The sequence below is a fragment of the Chaetodon auriga genome, chromosome 19 (assembly GCF_051107435.1).
Source record: "Chaetodon auriga isolate fChaAug3 chromosome 19, fChaAug3.hap1, whole genome shotgun sequence".
Lineage (NCBI taxonomy): Eukaryota > Metazoa > Chordata > Actinopteri > Chaetodontiformes > Chaetodontidae > Chaetodon > Chaetodon auriga.
The window spans coordinates 2,368,653-2,390,342 of record NC_135092.1 but is presented as its reverse complement, the minus strand read 5'-3'; the positions used below and the strand labels follow the sequence as shown (position 1 = coordinate 2,390,342).

The window sequence follows — 21,690 nt, the reverse complement described above, 5'->3', positions numbered from 1 at the left end:
AATTGTCAAATTGTTAAAGTGCATAAGTCTAGGTCATTGGGGTGATTGCCATTAATGAGCCTGGTTGGAAGGGAGACTGGAGATGTCTAATCCATTCTACAGCAGGATGGTTTGGAGGTGTGAGAGAGGAATGCTTCTCTTTCAGGGCTCATGGTAGGGTGGAGTGCAGCTGATGAGGACATTAGGTGTCGCCTCAAGTCAGACCCAGGATTCATCAGAGACAATGACCAGAGGGGGTGCAGAATCAGCAGCAGAACATAGACCACTGGCATTAGACTTGGTTGTCTCACTTTGTGCTGGGCTAAGATGATGGTGTCCATGAACCTCTCTGCTTCTTAGATTTGGCAGAGCGTGAAGGTTCTCAAAACTCTGTAATCTTATTAGCGAGACAGACACAGCTGACAGAGCTGGATGGGGAGTTGAATGGAGCCATGGATTATAGATGAGGTGGCAACAAACAGAAATAGAAAGGAGGCCAGCAGCTGAAAGTGCATAAACAGAGGTTAGCAACCAGTGCCAGAGGGTAGCCAATGCAGCCAGGGAGGACTCAGGCACTTACATGCATTGGCTTCAGCATTGATATGGTAACAGCAGAGGTGATCCACAGAAAGGACATCAAGCAGTGAAAACTACTGACATGAGTCATGAAATAGACAGGCTACGGAAATTAGGCTGTTGGAAAGAATGTTCTAAAAATTGAAATGGCCCTTGATGGGAAAAAGGTTCCTCATCCCTGCTTTCTACAATCATGTTGATATTCAATGCAGTGCAACCTCAGGGATTGAAGGTCACAAGGATTCAGTGATGGTTTTTGGCCATGCCCCTTATGTGCAGAGATTTCTCAGGATTCTCTAATTCTTTGGTGATATTATGGATTATAGATGGTGAAATCCCTAAATTCCTAGCAATTGTAGATTGAAAACATGTTGTTCTTAAATTGGAATATTGCCCATACAGTTTTTCACAAAGTGGTGAATCTCGCCCCATCCCTGCCTGAAAACACCTGAGCCTTTCAGTGGTGCTCCTTTCATACCCAATCACGATACTATCATCTGTTTACCTGTGGAATGTGTTTTTGAAGCATTCTGCAACTTTCACAGTGTTTTGTTGCTCCTGTTCCAACTTCTTTGAAACATGTTGCTGGCTGCTTGCAAAAATCATCGAAATTGAAGAGGTAAAACATTACTGTCTTTGTCCTGTTTAAACTGAACATATGTCAAAAAGAATTAGCAAATAATGACATTGTGTTTTATTTACGGTTTACACAGTGTCCCGACTTTCATGAAATTGGGGTTGTATGTATGGAAATAAAATGTACAGACAGTATAACTGAGAAGTTTTTCTTGATAAATAACAAATGCAGACAGGAGGGGGGTGGATTGACTTACAACACATGTTGTATCTCCACTTTTATTGCAGATAGTGTACATGCAGATACATGCAACATGTTGTGTTACATTTGTACATGTTTATTTTAACAGAACAGTTTATCATCAGACATACTGACAATTCAGAGACTCAACACAGGGGCTGGGTACAGTGCTTTAGAGGACATAAGGTATATGCACATGGCAGTGCACAGTTAGACATGTCAGAACATCAGCAGGTTTTTCAATCTGCATTGATGGAAGTGATTATTGCTTGTGGAAAAGGCCTTTGATCCTTTCATTTCTTCAGTGCAGCCTCTCTCATGGTTTGGTAGACTTGCTCATTCTGCTTGAACATCTTCAGCTCCATCTCAGTCTGGCTGCGCATGGACTAATGGCATAAAAAAAGCAAGATTGCTAGGAGAATTGTGCTTACAATATTAAACTACACTTAGATATTCCAAACATCACCGAGCATAAAAGTAGACTACCACATAACCTACCTCTAGGTCTCTGGTGATGGCATGGTTGGGTCCATGGGTGACCATGAGGATGCTGTAGGCCTTGCAAATCAGGCCATGACCCATCTCTATCTGCCCTGCCTGCCAGTGAGTGATGCCTGCTCGCATGATGGCCATGCCCAACTGGGCATTGTTGTGGTGGTACAACTTCCTGTTCAAGAGGGGTGAAAAAGTTGAGAGTGCAGAGGATCAGTTTTTGAAGCTGTGCCAATTTTTGTTGTGAACTAGAAACATAATATCAGGAGGGATAGATCAGTTTGTTGGTATTTGGTGTTTGTTAAAACTGTCAATCTATATCACACTCATTTTTTCTGGGGAATTTCAGGGTCCAAAGCTGAGCATGACATGGATTCTAAGTGTACTTAAAAGTTTATTTGGTTCTGATATGAAAACTGAAGAATTTTAATTGGATCAACTGAAGGCCGAGGGTATATGATGCTTGTACATACAAGATTAGTGTATTTAGTATTAAGGTGTGATTACATAGAATGTGGTTTTCTCCAACACAACTATAAAGTGTGGGGTTTCAATGCTAATCTATGGTGAAATGGGGAATTGCTATAATGGTGGAGTGAAGGATTCTGTAATGTATAGTATTCTCCATGTTTGGGGTTTTTAAGAAAAATCATTGTCACAATGAAAGTTTTTGAAATGAATTTTGCTTGTTGTACACACAGCAGTGATATGTTGGCATGCAGATGTCAGCAAATCAAGTTGTTTGTGGGATGAAAAGTTTGACTAAAGGGTCAGCATCACAAAGGAATGTCCAAATTGGTTCAACTGACAACGGTGAACCAAAACAAAAAACACGAAGGAAATTTATGAAGTCTTGGGAGGTGAACTATCGCAGCATCTTTGAACTGGACAGAACGTTAACCTGCAAAGCATGTACAACACACAGCAGGATAAGTGACCCATCAAATTCACTAGTTCAAGGTATCGCATCCTACAGAACCATGAGGCTCGAAGCTCAAAGCAGCACAAGTGGAAGTGGAGCTGGCACAACTGTTATGTTTAACTGGATTCATTTTTGAGGGATCTGTGAAGAGCAAAACAGCTGCACTACTGATATTTTGTACATCAGGAACTGAGGATGGGTACGTTAACTGGAAAGTATCAAATAAAACACAAACTACAAAGAGTTTTGTTCAGTTACTGTAATAAAGATTCTGAACATTGGCTTATGTCACATTTTTATTATTAAGTGTCCTCAGTGAAACCACAGCTGTGTGGAGTTACTGAATCCCTCCAGAACAAAGCGCTCTGTCAGCACTCACGTGTATCCCTCCACCATCCTGCGGGAGTGGTCTGCAGCCTCGGAGAAGAACTGCAGGTACGAAAGAATCTCACTGGCAACACTGAGAATACGCAGTTTATACAGGTGAGTGTCAGCCAAGACGTTTTCCTGCTTCTCCAGACACTCAAGACACAACTTATGTACCTGAGAGAGGACAGACGAAACACAGGGGAAAGACTCGGTAGACAGAAGAAGGTGAAACATATTCGATGAAAGACAGTAGGAGAGAAGAAAATGAAGATGAAATCACTGCTGTGTACCTCATGGTAATCCTTCTCAATCCGGGACCTTTCAATCTTCTCCAGACACTCTTTACTGAAGGCAGTCACCTCTTTCACCTTATCAGCAGAGGGCTTAGAAGAACACAAGGACAAAACAGCTAATATGAATATACAGTATATACTGAAATAAGCAGAAAGGATTCGGTATTCTGTGTGGCTGTTATCATATGCAAACCCCCTTTGGTGTACTGTAGAATCTCCCCTGTGTCCCCTCACTCACTTTATTCCCCCCACTCTCTGCAGCAGCCATCATCAGGTCGTCCTTAATGTGCTGGCTGCAGTGTTTGCAGGTGCACTCAAAGTAGAAATGCTCCTTCAGCTTTTTCTGGCGGTCAGTAGACAGGTTGAGAAAGTCCACATAGCTGACGGTCAACTCCTCACCCTCTGGGATTTTCCCCATAGCTCGCAGCTCGATCCTGGGACAAAGAAGGATGGGGTCTTTGTGTTGAAATTCTGTTTTTTTTGTTCAGTTTTTAATAGATACAATGGATTTAGGGTGAGGGTTAGGAGTGGTGCTGTGTGTGTCTGTGTTAAATAGCCACTTAAGTAGCCACAGCCCATTATATGACAGAGGGCTAAACAGCAGTAATACATACCTCCTCTGAGAGTGGAGATTGGAATTCACAGCTGACTGACTGCAAAAGAAAGTGATGATCAATGTCAATTAATTTAAACATGTGTATGTGGTACATTGGCCTTATGTTTAGAATAATCAGCATACCAGTGATCCACAAACTCAATCACAATCTTGCTTTATGACTGCAGTTTATATTGTTTTTATATAATATATATTCCTAAATAAAGTCATGTTCAGTTAAATTACCACAAACTGACTAATGCACAGGTAGCATTATTCCAGCACAGGAGTACTGGTGGTTTCTGGGGTTCCAGGGGTGGAATAAAACTGCCGGCTGAAATAATTGAATTAGTCTGGCTATCAGTGTACAGATTCCACAAACCAACCGTAACCACAAAATATCAGCTGTTTCCAATTCCAGTCGACAGTGATATATACAGTACAGTGCAGCTGCTGGGATACCTACTTGCCGTGGTTGAGGATGACAGTGCAGTTGGGCCAGCAGTCATGGTTGACCAGACACAGGTTGGGGAAAAGACCCACACCAACAGCCTGCAGGCCTCTTTGGTCACTCAATGTGAATCCATTACACTTGATCTACATAGACAGACAGACAGAGGGGAGGGGAAAAGAAGTGAGGGGAGGGAAGGAGGGGTATGGGAGAGACAAAGTACCCAGGTTTATTTCTGAGGCTTCAGATTCAGTGTGCAATATATCGTATGGAGCACTGGTGAATTCTGATGCATAATGAGACACTCATTCTTACAATGCCAAAGATGTGCGAGATTTCATCGACAGAGTGCTGCTTCCTTCCATAAGACCAGTATTCCACAAAGTTGTGCACATCAGTCTTGAGCTTTTTGAGGTCCTGTTCAGTCAGGTCAGCCACATGGTCCTCCAGCTGGTCCACTGAGATCAACTGACTGTCTGACACAATGCCTGTGTCCTTGTGTATACGCCACAGGACACGAGCAGCCAGACTGTGCAGGGGACAAGTGAGCAGGAGAGAGAAATCAATGCCAAAGTCAAAATTAGATATTAGGCAGAGTGTCCACCTCTGAATCCTATATTTATCACACAAGCCCATTTCCCTGTCGTCATTCAACATCTGTTAGTGTAGTAACCTTTGTACGCAGATTATGATGATTAATTGATTGATTCATTCACTCCACGTGCAAGACAATAAGACTCCTAGAAATAACATGTTAGATAACAAGCCTGATCTGATGTAGCACATGATCTACAGAATTCCATACAAGAAAGGCAAAATAAATATCTTTGAATCATCACAGACTAACATAGTCAGTCATATCAAATATTAAAAACAATATAAATAAATGTAATGGGTCAAAGAACCTGTGTGTCACCTTTCACCAAAGGTCAGCCAAAGCTGAGACCTGTCGTTCCTCAAGTCCTTCAACCTGAAATTCAGAGGTAGGCTGTTCTATAGTAGGGCCTTAATATGACAGGATCTAAAGTCCCACTATTGGCCCTGAGAGGCCACTACACTACAAAGTAGTGTCAAATGTTTGACAGGACCAAATACCATACTGACAAATTTTCTGTTCTAGGGCAACAAACATTGGGATCGTGGACTCATTTTCAGTCCACAGCGTTTGGCACTAAAAGAAAGGTAATGATGTCATTATAGAAATTGTTCATCCTGTGATGACCATAAATGTGTTCTGTGCTAAATGCTTGCATCAGCATTGGCATATTATCATGCTTAACATCAGCATATTAACATTCTCTCATTGACAATGCTGACATTAAGCAGGCATAATGTTAACGCGATTACCATCTTAGTTTACTGTCAGCATGCTAACATTTGCACTAAACACAAAGTACACTAATGCAATTTGAATTGATATTATGTCATAATCCTAAGTATTGGACCACTGAAATTTTGAACTGATGATGCATTTAGTTTTTCACTGAATGTATTCATCCTGACAGGGAGTGTACCACATGTCATTACAATCTGTCCAATAGTTAGTGGCGGTCTGGACCAACTGACTTTGCAGTCCACAGAGCCTAAAAAGTCATAAAAACAGTAGAATTCATACTCTGAACATGCACATCAACAATATATATATATTTTTTTCAGATTCTATGATTTTTTTCCCTTGTAGTTAAAGACGGTATCCACCACAGAGTGATGGATAGTTATGCTGAGGTACTGTCTGGATGTAGTTTCAATCAACTTTCACTTTTTTTGTCTCTTGCAGCGTCCCCTCAGGTCTGTGCAGTGTGAGCTCTGGTTTCTTTACCGAACATTCTCGCTGGGTGCTTTGCCGACCTTCTTGATGGCTCCACACTCTTGCTTGTGTTCATTCCAGCATGCAGTCTGGCAGGTGCGGTCGCAGTAATGGGCAAACTTACACTGGGCACAGCGGTGCAGTTTGGCCTGGTACCGGAAACAGCTGTGGCAGACCTGAGAGGCCATACTGAGAGTGAAACAGACAAAACAGAGGAGCATTACATGTCAAAAAACTGCAGTGAGAGGTGTTGAGGAAGATTTCAAATAGAGGACTGAAGTAACTGAAGGCAAAACACCTGAGGTTAGTCAGTTCAGCCTGCTCTCATTCACTCAGGACACTCATACTGCTGAGCATCCAACCTTTTAGGTCTCACTGTTCACAATATCATACCAGTATATGTTTGTGTTTTTCCTTTTCCATTAAAAATCTAAAACCAAACTACTTGCCAGATGGAAGCTGCTCTAGTTTGGCTGGTTTGGTTTAGCAGGAACACCTTATAAGGCAATGTAAAAGACAACGACACAACAACACAAAGTGAAGTGTATCAGATTTGCTCCACTGGATTGTGTTAGACTGTCCAGATGTACGTACTAGTTCTGTTAAAACACATACAAGATTTGTCCTCTTTAGCTCCCATTCTGAAGTATGAAAAGAAGAACACTTTTTAAAAACATGTTTCATGTGTGTAAATCAGACACACGGTCAGACTTTCAGCTCCTGCTGTCATTTTTTGTTGGAAAAGACAGATGAGCATCTCTGAGGCCACTTTGTGGCTCATTTACTCTTCCAGTATGTTTAAGTTTCAATTTTGGTGTTAGGCCTTTTAAAGTGTCTGTGTCATTCTTTTAAATTCCACAGACATCTTGCTCTTCTCTCCATGCTCTTTTAACACTTGACTATTGTTCCAGTCTGATGCAGTTATTTGGTTTTAAGTCATCGTTAACTCTACTCTGAGCGAACATAATGACATTAATATGTGATAATCTAAGAGACTGAAGTTTCCATGAAAGGAAACCCTAAAATTTTCTGGTGTACAGATGCACAAAAATTGTGGTTGTTGTTCAATATTGATGTGTTTGAGTTTGATAACTTTGTCTGAAAAGCCTTGAAAAGCCTGTTTTCAATTTGATATACCAACTGCTGTTATTTTTGCCAGTGATTTACATTTTTTTTAATAGACAAACTATGAAGATTTGATTGTGAAAGTTGTTGAAGTTGCTCTTGTATTTTTGGACATTTTGCATTGTCTGAAAATGTAAACACTGCACTGGTTTCTATGAATTTGAGATGTCTTGGGCATAGTTGTATGCATGACAATAAAAAATAGTTAATTCACTCATCCATTCATTCATTTATATGCATTCTATATACTTTATAACTATGTAATGTTGTTAATTATACGGTATATATGAAAACATATATGTACATGCATATGTATTGCATGTAAATATTATAAATGAAACATCATCACAACTCCATCAGTCTGTTTTCAAAAAAGGTTATATTTGGAAACATGATTGTATTTTCTGCGTTAATTTTTCAGCAGTTTGATGGCCAGAAGCTTGCACTGTTGGAGTGAACACACAGGTCCCAGCTGACAGCAGTTTGTGTGTGTGTGTGTGTGTGTGTGTGTGTGTGTGTGTGTGTGTGTGTGTGTAAACAGTTTATTCTGACCTCTCTGCCTGTCCAACAGGACAGTGAACAGACTTGTTAATGTTTTTGATGAGTGTTGGAACATAGTGAAGCCCTGTGCAGCTTCTGTCACACACACACACACACACACACACACACACACACACACACACACACACACACACACACACACACACACAGCTCTTTTCTCACTGTAGTTTTGGACAGCTCCTGTCTTACATTAGGCAGATCCTCTCAGTGCATGCCTGCTGTGTTGGATGCCACCAGTGAGCCAACATCCTGCAGCTACTGCTTCTTATATGGCTCAAACACTATGCTACCAGATCTGTGTCTGGCATTCCCACACATCGACAAACTAAGCTGCACTCAGCTTTCATACGAACACAACTATCTACAGAGGAGGCCAGGACACTGTGTGTACTGTATACCATATGTTGCAGAATACAAAAAAATGTAACTACATTACACTATTTAATTACTTGCTCCAGTAGTTTTGTGAAAACATGCTGACCCCTTAGGTCTGCGTATTGTCCCCAGTGTCAAAACTACACATGGACAAGCAGCATTCAGTGTGTTTTTGTCACATATCTGGAACAAACAGCTACAAAACTTGCCTTTTCATGTTTCACTTAAACACATTTACTGTTGAAAGATGATATACAAATACATTTAAAGCAGTTGTAACAGCACAATTTTTCAAGAGTAGCATGTAGCATATAAACAATGTCTAAAGAAAATAGATGTATGAACAATGTCTCAAAGCAGATACAGACTCCACAGAGAGGATCTTACTGCATGTAGAGAGAAGAAAATGTCATTTCTCTAATCACAATAGTACTGAGATTTCCACCCCTTTGGCTCAGACCCACTGGAATATTTATTTAATTTAAGAAGTTAATTTGAATGCTTGCAAGGTGTCATAATTCTTTTGTTAGAGCTTTCCTTCCTCTTGAGAACTGAATCCAAAAGTACGTCATGCTCAAGTTCTTGACAGCTTTCTTGTTGCTTGTGTCATGAGAATTTGGGCGTCTAGAAATGAGGTCACAGCCCTGAGAAGGTAGAGGAAACCTGACCTAATGTCTACAACACACATGCAGTGTGTCAGTCAGATCTGTAAAGACATGCTCAGTGAGAAAAGATTAGTCCTCCTAGTCTGAAAAGTACAACCACCAGGCTCATACCTGTCGAAGACCACAGCAGAGAAACTGGGCTCTGCGAAGACCACTTCCCCAATGCTGATCTCTTTGGTAGCCCTTAGGCCTCGACCTTTCTTCCCTGCATCAAACAGCTCAGCACTGTCCATGTTCCCCACAGTCATTGTACTGGCAAACAAAACAAATAGGAGGCAGAGGAGAAGGAGAAAGTGGCCACAGGTGGGACGGGCTAAGGGATGAGGGACTAAACAAGCGGCAGGGAGTGCAGAGTTCTCATCAAACTCTCACTAACATTCGGGTGCACTTGCCCTCTCTCTCCTTAGCCCGACCCCTACTCCGACCAAAAATAAATTTGCCCCCTGTAGAGGTTGTACCACCACCCCAGAGTGGGAAGGGGAGTGGGCAGTGGGCTGGGGACAGCAGAGGGAGGCAGTGGATGTAGAGGTAGTTGATGGGTGTCGTGACGGATGTTGTCACCTTCTTTGGGTTGGTTCCTCCTGTGGTATTTTGGTCTGGGGCAGCTGTGACTGTCTGTCAGAAGCACATGACAGGAAATGGAGCTGCTCAGATTCAGTTGCAGCCTCTCTGCTGTATCTTCTTTGAAAAATACTTTTGCAGAGTACAGTGGAGGTGGTCACAGCCTGTCACTTACACCCAGCCAGTAAATCCTTACAGCAGTGTTTTACATAGCAGGCGTGGCCCAACATTAGCAGTTACTTTGTGCTGTGTTTGTGGACACCTGATAAATGTAAGTCCAATATTCACACTCCCTTTACTGCTGCTTTGGTCTCCACCATCTGGCTCTTCAGCAGCTAAATGCCTCACTATATTCACAGCTAAATGTAGCTGTCTATTACAGCACTGGCAAAGCACTAAGTACAGTATATAAAATTTTAAGTCTGTAATTTTTAAATTTCTACTTTATAACAGAAATAATTAGAAACATTTCAGAAACTGTTCATAATATAGTTCTAATATATAATAATATATAGTATATATATCTTACTTTCTATCGCTATACCATGCAATACTGTATATTTAATATATATATATATATATATAAAAATCATATAGTTGCTATAAAGAGGTATCATTATATTATTATTTTGATTTTATTAAGCACTGTGACCTTTTTGTATGTAAGACTGTCAAGACTCGTATCAAATTCTTCAATGGCATATATGAAAAGACAAAAAAATAAGTTCAGTATTGTGTTTCTATAGTGTACAGTATATTATAAGTAAGACACTTTAAAACTACAACCTCCAGAGTTCACTATAGCAAGAATTTATAGGACATAGATTGGGGTCAGAGCACACCATGGACATCATGTATCATGAAACATACAGTTAACAGTGTAGAGATTACAGTTTTGAAAATACAAGCACTTCATTACTTCACTTTGGTCCCATAACATCAAAGTAGAACAATGAAATTCATGTGCATATCTTTGTGGAAGAGGTGGTGTAGAAGCCTGCTTGTGAATCACTGTACCTGTCTAACATGCTAACAAGTGGGGAACATGCTAATAGTAGACAGTCAGCTCTTCATGGTTCTTTCTGTACCCTCTGAGATGTTCCACCTGACATTTTCCTCTCCAATCTAGCTAGCTTGTAAACTGTCAGTGTAAACCACTTCATTCAAAAAAATCTATTTGTCCCACTGACTCGTCTCATAACTGTCTGCAAACCATTTCTCGTTTGTGGGCCAGATTCTGACAGGGGATCTTACATAAAAGTGTGTAATGCAAAGGCTAAAAGCAACAATAGCTTCCTCCATTTTGGATTCGCTGGTTGTCCATTCCCTCCACACTACAGGTTCACAGGTCAGAGTTCACCAAACTTTAAATCATCTGAAAATATTTGATCAGAATTACACTGACCCGTGAACAAATCAGCTGATTGTGGGAGTTCCATTGAAATTGAAATTTTCCTATCAAATATTACAATGTTAAGATCATGTGACTTGGCCTTTACTGTTTTTTGTTTTTTGTTTTTTTTAGTCAATATTATACAGATAACAGTGTCCCTGCAGTATGAAACAGATTCAAGGTATTGCAGGTTGGTAGATTTTAGTTCAGCCTCATGCTAACTCTACAACTTCAATGGTTGAGTGACATGCGATCATGAAAGCATGACCTAGGTTGACCATCTAGCCTTTGGTTATTGTAACATTGTACTGAAAACATTAAAGGTTCTATATATGACATTTACTGCCAATAGATGTCACCATAGAGCACCAGCATTTCAGACCAAAACAAATTGGCATGAGGCCACACTTCCCCACTAACAACAGGAATTATATCATTCTCCAGACTCCACTGACAAAAACAGTCATTTTACCTTGCAGATCATTATAAAATCCTTAATTCACAGAGTTTAATGTGAAAATGTTCTGGCTCGATCTACACGCTGTATTTCCCAGCTGTAAATTAGTAATTAAAGGAGCCATTTCGGCAATCTGCTGAGTGGCCTACAGTCATGTAACGTAATTTTTAGCTTGCTACCTATCATGCTAATGCTAGCTACCTAAAACACCAAGTAAAATATATTTTAGGTAATTTTAGGTAAGTTTGATGGTTTCAATTGAATGTAAATACCTTCCTTAACGCTTTGAAATGCTGTCTGCCATCTTGCTTTATGAGGGAGGTCACTCTCTCTTTATAAATATGGGAAGGGTCAACAGGTAAAATAGATTATGAACAACCCAACATTCAACCAGATTATCTAAAGTAGAGGTTCCCATTCTTTTTTGACTGGACTGCAACAAAACAACACCCAGCCACCACCCACCTGAACCAATGATTTTCTCCAAATTGAGATCCGCACCTGCATGGGCATGTCACTTCACCTGTACCGGCTCCCAATGTTTATAGTGCCTTTTAAATTCTGCAAACATTTCATTTCATTGAGCCTTGGATTGACGTCAGGTCTATGACAGAACCTCTGGCATGACACAGGTTGAAATGACGAGCAGATTTATATTAAGCAATTCATCTGAACATACTTAGCTGTGATGTCAACATAAGCATTTGAGAAATTCTTGCAAAACAGTTATTCACAAAAGATGTCAGCATATAGAAATTAAATAATTTTTTTAAAGTTCAAGACTAAGATCTACTTTGTGACCTGATGTGGCGATGCTGAAGACTGCAGACAAGACAACATGACATTGCAACCTGACGTGGTTCAGTTTGCCTTTTGGCTGTGTATTTCCACCCCTGACTTTTTCAACGTTGAAATCTTGAATGCTGCATTATTCCTGTCAATAAAGTTTTTAGCTGTTATTAAAGTTGTATCTGAATGCATAATTGTCTAATGTTGTACATTAATAACTTAGTGAAAAATATGTAAAGATGCCTTTGTCGTGTGCTGATGTGCTGCTCAAGTCATATTCTATGACTGAGTTCTCTTTGAAAGATAAGAGCACAGCTGGAAAATGCTCGGCACGCGCAGTAGACTGAAATTTGTACTTTGGAGAGACAGTATATTCAATGTAACTTTATATCATTTATTGTGCAAACCTAACTTTCAGGCTGCATATAAAAGTACTCTATACACTGTTAGGGGATGAATTTATACTCAATTCACATTTCTAATTTTTTTAAGTTAGGGTTGTTCTGTGGTTTAAGTGCAACCTGTGCATCAAAACGCTTGATTTTCAACATAATCTGTTGTTTTATCCCCACAATCAGTCATGTAAACCCAAAATCTTGTAATATCCATTGAAAAATCCTGCTAAAATATTTGTTTGTCTCCTGATGCCAGATTCAGAGAGCATTAAATGATCAAAACATACAGTTAAAGTTACTGGTGGTACAGCTGGTGAAATAATCAAAGTGAAAATATACGTGTGGTTCAGCCATATACTAAGTTTTGACCTTGTCTTATTGTCTGACGTACCACTACAGATGGGGTTAACCCTCCAATGTCCTCTATTACATAGATAAATGAAAAGGATCTGAAGAATATTTATACTTTATACTGCCATCTCCTTAAAATAGCCTGGTTCTAGGATTATTACCAACTCAGTGGCTTGTTTGTTAGGACAGATGAGCAAAGGCAGGAGTTCCAGTCCAATCTTTTATTCTGGGAAGTTTAAACTGGTTAAACAGGATATCAACGTGTATGTGATAATTCCTCATTTAATTAATAAATCAACAAAACACAACTGCTGTATCATCTGTGGATTTCATTAGGTTTTTTTTTTTATTTAAATTTTATCAACTTATAGTTTCTGCTTTACAGTTTTTGTCACAAAAGCATTTATTCTTCACAGGGGTTTAGTAGTTAGGACAGAGAAGCTATACCGATGTGATTCCAGCTGGGGATCTCTGTTGCATGTCTTCTCTACTCTCAGTGCACTTCCTGTCTCTCTCTCTCTCTCTCTCTCTCAAAATCTCATTTAAAAAATCCAAAAGGCTTTTAGCCAGGAACAAGCATTCAATCCTGACTGACAAAGATGGGTTGTCTTATTTTTCTAAATTTAAGTGAAAAAATAAGAACACATATGTGGATGAGGCCTTAACATAGATGGCCCTGTCCAACTGCATTATTATGTCCTGACAGTTACCTCAATTAAGCACCAGCTCATCTACAAATAGTTTCCTCCCGCAAAGCAAATGTTTTGCTAAGGTGTCTTGTATTCCAGTCACTGTTCACAGCTATGTTCTTGGCAATGCTCAGACCAGCCATGTTGTCACCAACCACCAGGTCTCTTTCAAAGTGCATTCTGTCACACTAAAGCCCCTATATGTATGACTCGAAAGTTTCAGACTTCCAATAGTAAAATCAAAAAGATACAGAGGAAGGCAGCAATACGTGTTGCTGTCTCCGTCCTCATAAATCTGACCAGGGCACGCTGAGAATGAGACACTGAACACAACACACAACATGCAACAATGTTCTATCCTGTCCAAAAGTAATTTCTCTACCTTAGTGTGCACTGACATTACACTGACTGCAGCTTTACTGGCCGTGGGGTGAGAGAACTTTTGTTCTGGAATGTTGTGAAGGTAAACTTGTTAAAAATCAGTTTGATACTTTATATTGGTCTTTTAACAACAGAAGGCGACATCCTAAGACAGACACAGTTGATAGGGTTTCAATCAAAATCAAGGCACATGTATAAATAATCTTGCTGATTGGCTGTGAGTACTCATACTACAGGTCAAAGACATCAATGTGAGCTCCTGATGTGTAGGTGTCTTCCAGCAGCAGCTTCATCAGCTTGGCACAGGATGTCTCACAGGTGAGCACCTGGCCCTGAGCAAAACTGTCCGAAAAAGACTTCCTGAGGTTCGGATCAGCTGTTCTGGATCTGGCCTCTGTATACATGGCTGTGTCCAGAGGCCCTGGTTCAATATAGAGGACAGAAATGAATGGAGTTCAAGGGTGAAAGACAGAAATAATGTTTGGAATGAACAAAACAAACACATTTGTGTGCATAGTAGTGAGGACCTGTAGAGTGTTTATGACTGGTTACTGTTCTCCTTCATTATAACACTGAATTAGAATACAATTACATTTTTAATGCTGTCATGGAAACAGTGAAAAATGGCCATCATAAATTTCCATAAAGAGAGTTCAAAATTAAATACATAAAAATAAAACATTATCAAATAAATTAGCATATGAATCCATAAGGACAAAATACATAATGTAACCAAGACAAAGAAGCTTTAAAATTCAGCTTTTTTTTTTTTTATAACATGTTATTCCATCCATGTGATTGGTTGTCAGTCAAAAGCCAATCACATGATGAAATAAGGTGTTACAATAAGATGAAATGACTGCCACTGTCCTGTTTGCCCACAAGCCAATTATTAATCGCCTTTCATTGCCCAAATAAATATCAAGTTTTAAATAGGTTTTTAACTTTTTTTTAAATAACTGATTCATTTGTAAAAGCTGTTATTAATCCTCAACAATATTTGATTACACATATCTGACTGAATTCCTTTTTAATTTAAAATGCTTAATTGAGTTTTAAAACAACCCGTTCATTATTATTAGTATCACTGTTGTAATTAAAAGTCAGTTCATAATTTGCTTTGCAGGCTGATTGCTTGGACTTGAATGTTTCTCACCTGGGGAGTAGTTGAGCACCCGCAGGTCCGGCTCCTCTTCTGCCAGTACCCTGAACATCATCTCTCGGGCAGCCTTGCCGGTGCAGTACAGCACCCAGGAGCGGAAAGGCTGCAGGGCGCACAGAGAGGTGATGTTGATCACAGTCCGCTTCACTCCTGGACGCTGTGGGAAAGCTTGCAGGACGCTCGCCGTGAGGCACAGGGAGGAGCTGACATTGAAAGACAAGTAAGAGTCCACCTCGGCCATGTTGGTGAAACTTTTGGCATAGCGGGACACATCACCCAGTGAGGCTGAGATGAGAGGGCAGAAGGTGTTACTAGTGTGTCTCCATCCTCATGCTGTACATACCTAATGAGTCTTTCCATCAACCAGTAAAATGCAAATATTCTCAAGAGGAAGTAGCTAGATAGTGTAATTAAGAGTGTTGTTTGCTCAAATTCTGCTCGGGGCCCCCAGAGTTTGACCATTTTAAGGTCCAGAATCCTTGTTCAAGATTTTTAATTATTCCTCAAAGGTGAGTGGATATGTGGTGAAACAGTAACACATCTTCCCCCTTTACTGTTGATGATCCACAGACCTCAGTTTTTACTTCCTACTGAAGAAACTAACTAGAAACTTTAAACTACAAACTGCAGAGTGTGTTGCTGCTGTTTAATGTTTGACATCACCTTTCAGTACTGTGAGGACCACAATGTAAACTCTATTCAGATCAGATCCAAACCAAATCATTTGATCTATTAAATACACTGCTGTGTTATTTAAATCATAACAAGGAATGCTATTTCATGTCCTATGTTTTGAATGTAAAATCTCAACGTGTAAAATAACAAGTAACTAAAGGTAATAAAGCCAGGAACTGGAATGCAGTTAAAAAAAAGTTAGTTACAATATTTCCCTCAAATTCTATAGCAGAAGAAATTAAATTGAAATATTTAACTTAACTACAAGTACCTCAAATTTTGTACAACATGGCTGTAACTTACTTGGGTAAACATTCTTGATTTGTATGCAGCTTTAAAGGTGAGTGGATCAATGAAGTGAGTAGCTGTAAACAATGAAACGTGGACTTTCCACACTGAACCTGAAACAGTGATGAGCTCCACAGGTTTCCTCTTACCAGCGTTGTTGACTAGTATGATGTGATCGATATCCTCAGAAAAGGCTTCTTTAGATCCTCTGATGACGCTCTCTTGTCCTTCCAACTGTCCCAGATCTGCCACCACACACTTCACCACCAGGCCCGCTACGCCTGCCTCCGACTCCACCAGCTCTGCCTGCAGAGCCCGCAGGTCGTCAGCGGAGCGCGCCGCCAGGACGAGCACCGAGCGCGGCTTCACCAAGCGTGACATCTCCCTCGCTATGGTCCGGCCAAAGCCTCGAGAGGCCCCGGTGATGATACAGAGCGCCCGGCCCAGGTCCGGACAGTTCAGTTCGGTGGACGACATGGAGCTGAGGTGGAGCAGAGGAGCCTGGACAGCTTCAGTATTCAAGTTACAGAGCTAAGATGTTCACTGCAGCCTGATGTTGACGAAGTGGCTGCCAAACTCTTCTTCACAGGCTTTAACAGCCGTGTAAATCCACTTGTTGCCTTGTCGCCATCTCTTGGTTGCACGCAAAATCACACGTCTTGCCTGCAGAGCCAACGTTTCATGAAACGTTGTAGGTATTCTTGAATAACTAGATAGAAAAGAATAAACTGTCATTATTATGATCAGCATCTGTCTTTCACATCTTGTGATAATGACCAGTGTCATGATTATGAAAAACATGCTTTTTTTTGGTGAATGTGATATTTTGTGTGATATTCTGTCTAACTGTGAAAAGCTGTTAAATCTCCATGCTCTCTTGATTTCTATGTAAATAGCCTCTTGGTATAGTTCTGCCTGCTTTTGCCTCATCAGCAATTGTATCAACACATTATCACTCACACTTGTCCCATTAGCTAGTGGCCCTACACTTCACCTATGACGCTTGAAGTACCCCTCTAGCATCAGTGTTGAGCATGCAGGGCTCCACGGTCAAGTAAGCCATAATAAATATGCAAGTGTGATAGTCCCCTCATATGATGATATTGTATGACCCTCACATAACTCCAGATGTAACACTGGAAAAATTCTCAACTTTGGTTTTGTATTCTTATTTCATGACCTTCAGACTGATCATTAAGACATTGTTATTCTCTTTATTCTTGTTCTTTCACCAACAGACTCTTATCTGTATGTCTGAACCCCTCGCAAGGCCAAAATAAAACTCTCATGAGCAATGAAGCCCAGTAGCACTTCCAAACAGTTTACACACTAACTATTACACTGAAGCATGTGACATGCTTAAGCCCTGTGTGTGTGTGCAGGTCATACAGGAGCTTGGCTATGCGTGAGAAATCTTGCACATATGTTCAGTAATTATTCAGAAATCCAAGCAACTGCTTAACATTTGGGACTTTGGGATCCAATTTCACCCCTTCTGCAGACACCAAACGGCCAACATATCGGACCTCTCTGCGAAAAAAACTTGCACTTCTCTGGCTTCAGTTTTACCCCATGGTGCTGTAGGGCTTGGAGAACTGCACATGCTCATCAAAGGACTTGGAAAAGCAAAGCACATCATCCAGATAGGGGATGCAGCATTCATCCCTGAGCATGTCAAGCATCTCCTCCATGCTCCATTGAAATGCTGCTGGGGCATTTGATAATCCAAACGTTATTCTCACTCGTACAGCCCCAAAGGGGTCGTGAATGCCACTAGATACCTTGATCCTTCTGCAAAAAAGCCTTGGTGATAGGCTTTGCCCTGGTCCAGGATCGAAAACCAGCTGTATGCTCCCAGTGAGTCAGTGAGATCCTGCATTCGAGGGAGAGGGTGTCGGTCTGGCACAGTTATGTTATTCAGGAGCCGGTAGTCGTTACACAGGCGCAAGGAGCCATCCTTTTTCCTCACGCATATGACAGGGGCAGCATAGGGTGAGTGGGACTTCACAATCCATCCTTTCACCAACAGCTCCTGAATGTACTCTCTTACTGCCTTGTAAAGCGGCTTTTGGATAGATGCATATGCCCATCTGCAGAGAATGAACACACCAGATGTCGCCACTGTCACGAGCAAATGCCCCAGACTCCAAATAGAGCACTTCCTCCACCATCTGTTGTTGCTCAGAACTCAGATGACTGAGCTCGACAGTCGGCAGCCAGGGCTCAGTGGGGGGGCCAGTGGGAGAGGTGATGTTGCAGGTGCAGGTACACCTGTCTCAAGGAAAAAGGCGACATGTTGGATGGTACCTAGGGGGGTTCTCTTTGGAAGGGTGATCTCGTGCTTTGAGTGGTTGGAGATGGGCACCTTAAAATAAGGTCATTGCGTGTTACTGATCTCCAGGAGGCCTTCTCCTACATTCAGCTGTCCTAAAGCAACACTATCCTCTGCAGGTTCATATAGGAGGATCAGCGGTGTTGAAGTTTGAGGGTACTGTTACGGTACGTGTGGCGAAAACACGGCCAGGACCCAGGATGCAGAGACTGAGTAGCAAAGTTTATTTTCACACTCAAAGTACCAACAAAACACAACGAAAATCTCCACTTAGTGGGAAAAAGACGAGGTAGACTCAAAAACACTAGCTGAAAACACAATTTCTTACGGCAACGGAAAAAGCTACGGAAAACACAAAATCACCAATGCTGGGAATTACTAGAAAATCACTAGGAACTAAAAATCACCTGAACAGGGAAAAAACGGTTCATCAAAATAAAGACTAAAGCACTCGAGAAACACTGGAGCTGGAAGCAAGGAAGGAGGCAAGGCAGTACAGCGTGGCGAGACACGTGTACGCAGGGCAAGGAAATCTTCCGGCACTGAGCAGGTGGAAGAGCTGGCTAAAGTAGCCCGCAGCTGATCACCTGATGCCGCTCAGGTGTGTCTTCCCAAGTGGCCCGGAGATCGGCCCCGCCTCCTTCCACACTCCAGCGCTGCAGAGGAGGAGAGTGAGAGGAGAAGGGAGAGAACAGAGAGAAGAGGGCACAGACTTGAGACCACAACAGGTGTGTCAGTGTCAGTGTTGTCTTTATCCACCCTTACTGTGGCCGGGTCACACTATGTCCTCTGTGGGACCTGGATGAAGTTGACCATGACCACCACTTGCTCTTCTTTCATTCCAAATGTGCTGCGTTGGAGGTTGACAACTGTGACAATGGCGTCATCAGAGGATTCTTGTCTCTTGATAATCTCTTCGAGTTCATTAGCTCCTAGTAAAGGCTGGAGCAGTGACAGCTGGCTGACCAGGAAGGGAGCTTGTATGGTGAGATTGGGATCTTCATTCCCTGTGAGGTTAACAGTGAGCTTCACCCACCCATCGTAGGGGATGGCATGGTTATTTACAACATAAACATCAAGGTCTTCTTCAAGGAGCTCCTGCAAAGGCCGCACTGTATAATTGGGAATATGAGTGTCATCCCATTCTTGGTGCTCACCTGTGAGCCAGTGTCAAATAGGACTGTTACTGGGTATCCACTGATCACTTAAGTGGACTAGGGGTGTTTTGCATCTTGTGGTACTCTGACAGGCAAGTATACGTGGCTGTTGTTTGTTGTGCTTGGTTTGTTTTGGTAGCCATTCAGGGATGGGACTTACTGGCTGGGAGGCCCTGGTAGATTGTGTGGAGGAAAACCTCTTAGATTGTCTTTGGGTCATATGAGATGTCTGCATTGGCCTGTCTTGACTGAAAAAGGAGTTTTTGTTTGAGTCCAATCATGCGGTACATTAACTCCTGCCTTTCACCCAGGTGGGATCTGAGGAAGCCCTTGAGTTCAGGGACAGTCATTTCATCTTTGTTTACAAGCATTTCCTTAAAGGTGCCTGGTTTAATAATTTCCAAAACGCCCTGGACTAACTGCCTCTGTAAAGCCCTCTGACTCCCTCATCAATTTGGTTACTGATGCTGTTGTAACTTATGCCAGAATTCTGGTCTCCAATTTGCCCACCTTGCACTTTAAATTCTCTGCACTGAATATAGGGGAGGTCTTTTAGGGGAACCATTCTCTCTGATGTCCTCTGAGACATAGAGGGTGGCATTGACTCACCTTGCTGGGTGTATGTAGTGTCTGTAGCTTCACATCGACTCACCCAACTCTCCATACACTTTTCTCAGCCTCTCTACTGACTGTGTGGTATGTGGTCTGGAATTACAGTGGATGGATTGGGACTGGTTGAACATACATCACCTGATGCATCAACTGGCAAAATCACCAGAAACAGAGGTATCAATAACCTTACATATCAAATCTTCCAACATTAACAATTGACACACACCTTCATCCTCAAGTTCTAGCAAGGTGTCAGACTGCATGTAGGACACGACATAGTCCATGCAGCTTTCCTCGTTGCTTGGGTTCAACTTGACTATGTCATGGTTGTCAGCTGCAATGTCCCTTGCCACCTGGTTGATGTTGGCGCTTAAGAGTCTGAACAAACTCTTCTTGATGCTCAACACCAGTTTTTTGCGTGCTGTAGACATGGTGTGTGTAGCCCCGATAAAAATCCAATGTCGCTTAGTGATGTCTGTTGGTCTGATGAACCAGCAGCATAGCTCCCTGGTGACTACGTGCATCAACCTCCCAAATCAGCAGTGTGGCTCCCTGGTGAACTGAAGATCCCTCTCCTCCTGGATCTCCCTCTTCGGACACCCACCAACTGGCTCCTGGGCTGCAATTGCGTCTTGTCACCTTGGCCTTGTGGTCCTGATATCACTGCATCTGCTCCCCTGATGATTTTGAAGAGGAGAGATTCCAGACGAGCCCCCACAGTTTGTTACAGGTCCCAAGGTTGGCACCTCAGCAACAAAAGATTTGGGTTCAAAGTTGTTCAACTCCCTGAAAAACACAGATGAATTGTCCAGAGGAATGAAGACACAAACCACTCATTTCTCTTCCCAATTTTCCTCTGGCAAGAGGGCAGAAATTCCCAACTTAGGAAACTGGGGCACAACACCACCTGAGCTAATTAGTTCCGATCATCTATTCCCTAATTAACTAAAGATTCATCTCACAGCAAATGTGAAATTAATTACTTCAGATCTAAACCTTAATACTGAAATGTTTGTTTTCTTTTTTGTTTGTTACAGCTAGCAAAAGTACTCAAGAATACTTAAAATAATAATAATAATAATAATAATAATAATAATAATAATAATAATAATAATAATAATAATGAATGTAAACAATAATTCCAAAATTTACACAAAAGTGATCACGTTTTGACTCTACTACACTTTCAGGGCACAATTAGTGTCATAGGAAATCCCATATACTACAATATGAAACTTCACAGCTGTCCTTGACTGATCCAATAATCCTACTAGATGGTCTCAATACATGGACTATGTGTGTTTTCTACCTTTGACTGAGCTCCTTCAATGCCATTTATGGACAGCACATAGTCAGTGAATTCCAGCTCTGCCCTTTAGAGCTGATAATTTTTGCCTTTGAGTGTTAGTTGCTTGTCTTCC

General features: G+C 41.4%; 2 protein-coding genes across 2 annotated transcripts; both read right to left on the bottom strand.

Annotated features, from left to right (window-relative positions):
* Window positions 1-1,375: 1,375 nt before the first annotated feature.
* On the bottom strand, window positions 1,376-9,879 carry LOC143338388 (histone-lysine N-methyltransferase Smyd1-like). Its single transcript, XM_076758745.1, has 10 exons — window positions 9,139-9,879; window positions 6,314-6,490; window positions 4,810-5,023; window positions 4,510-4,640; window positions 4,063-4,101; window positions 3,687-3,882; window positions 3,446-3,538; window positions 3,166-3,329; window positions 1,871-2,039; window positions 1,376-1,758 (listed from the first exon to the last, which is right to left on the bottom strand). The coding sequence occupies exons 1-10, from the start codon at window positions 9,273-9,275 to the stop codon at window positions 1,666-1,668; spliced, it is 1,413 nt and encodes a 470-aa protein (XP_076614860.1). The 5' UTR covers window positions 9,276-9,879; the 3' UTR covers window positions 1,376-1,665.
* Window positions 9,880-10,318: 439 nt separating this feature from the next.
* On the bottom strand, window positions 10,319-16,762 carry spra (sepiapterin reductase a). The gene is made up of 3 exons (XM_076758746.1): window positions 16,318-16,762; window positions 15,200-15,490; window positions 10,319-14,464 (listed from the first exon to the last, which is right to left on the bottom strand). The coding sequence occupies exons 1-3, from the start codon at window positions 16,643-16,645 to the stop codon at window positions 14,274-14,276; spliced, it is 810 nt and encodes a 269-aa protein (XP_076614861.1). The 5' UTR covers window positions 16,646-16,762; the 3' UTR covers window positions 10,319-14,273.
* Between the last annotated feature and the right edge of the window lie 4,928 nt (window positions 16,763-21,690).

Coding starts and splice junctions, on each gene's coding strand:
- LOC143338388 (XM_076758745.1), bottom strand. CDS start 9,275: ATGACTGTGGGGAACATGGACAGTGCTGAGCTGTTTGATGCAGGGAAG. Junction 6,491..9,138: donor TCTGCTGTGGTCTTCGACAG/GTATGAGCCTGG, acceptor TTTCACTCTCAG/TATGGCCTCTCAGGTCTGCC. Junction 2,040..3,165: donor AGGATGGTGGAGGGATACAC/GTGAGTGCTGAC, acceptor CCTCTTGAACAG/GAAGTTGTACCACCACAACA.
- spra (XM_076758746.1), bottom strand. CDS start 16,645: ATGTCGTCCACCGAACTGAACTGTCCGGACCTGGGCCGGGCGCTCTGT. Junction 15,491..16,317: donor CATACTAGTCAACAACGCTG/GTAAGAGGAAAC, acceptor CTCTCATCTCAG/CCTCACTGGGTGATGTGTCC. Junction 14,465..15,199: donor GGTGCTCAACTACTCCCCAG/GTGAGAAACATT, acceptor ATATTGAACCAG/GGCCTCTGGACACAGCCATG.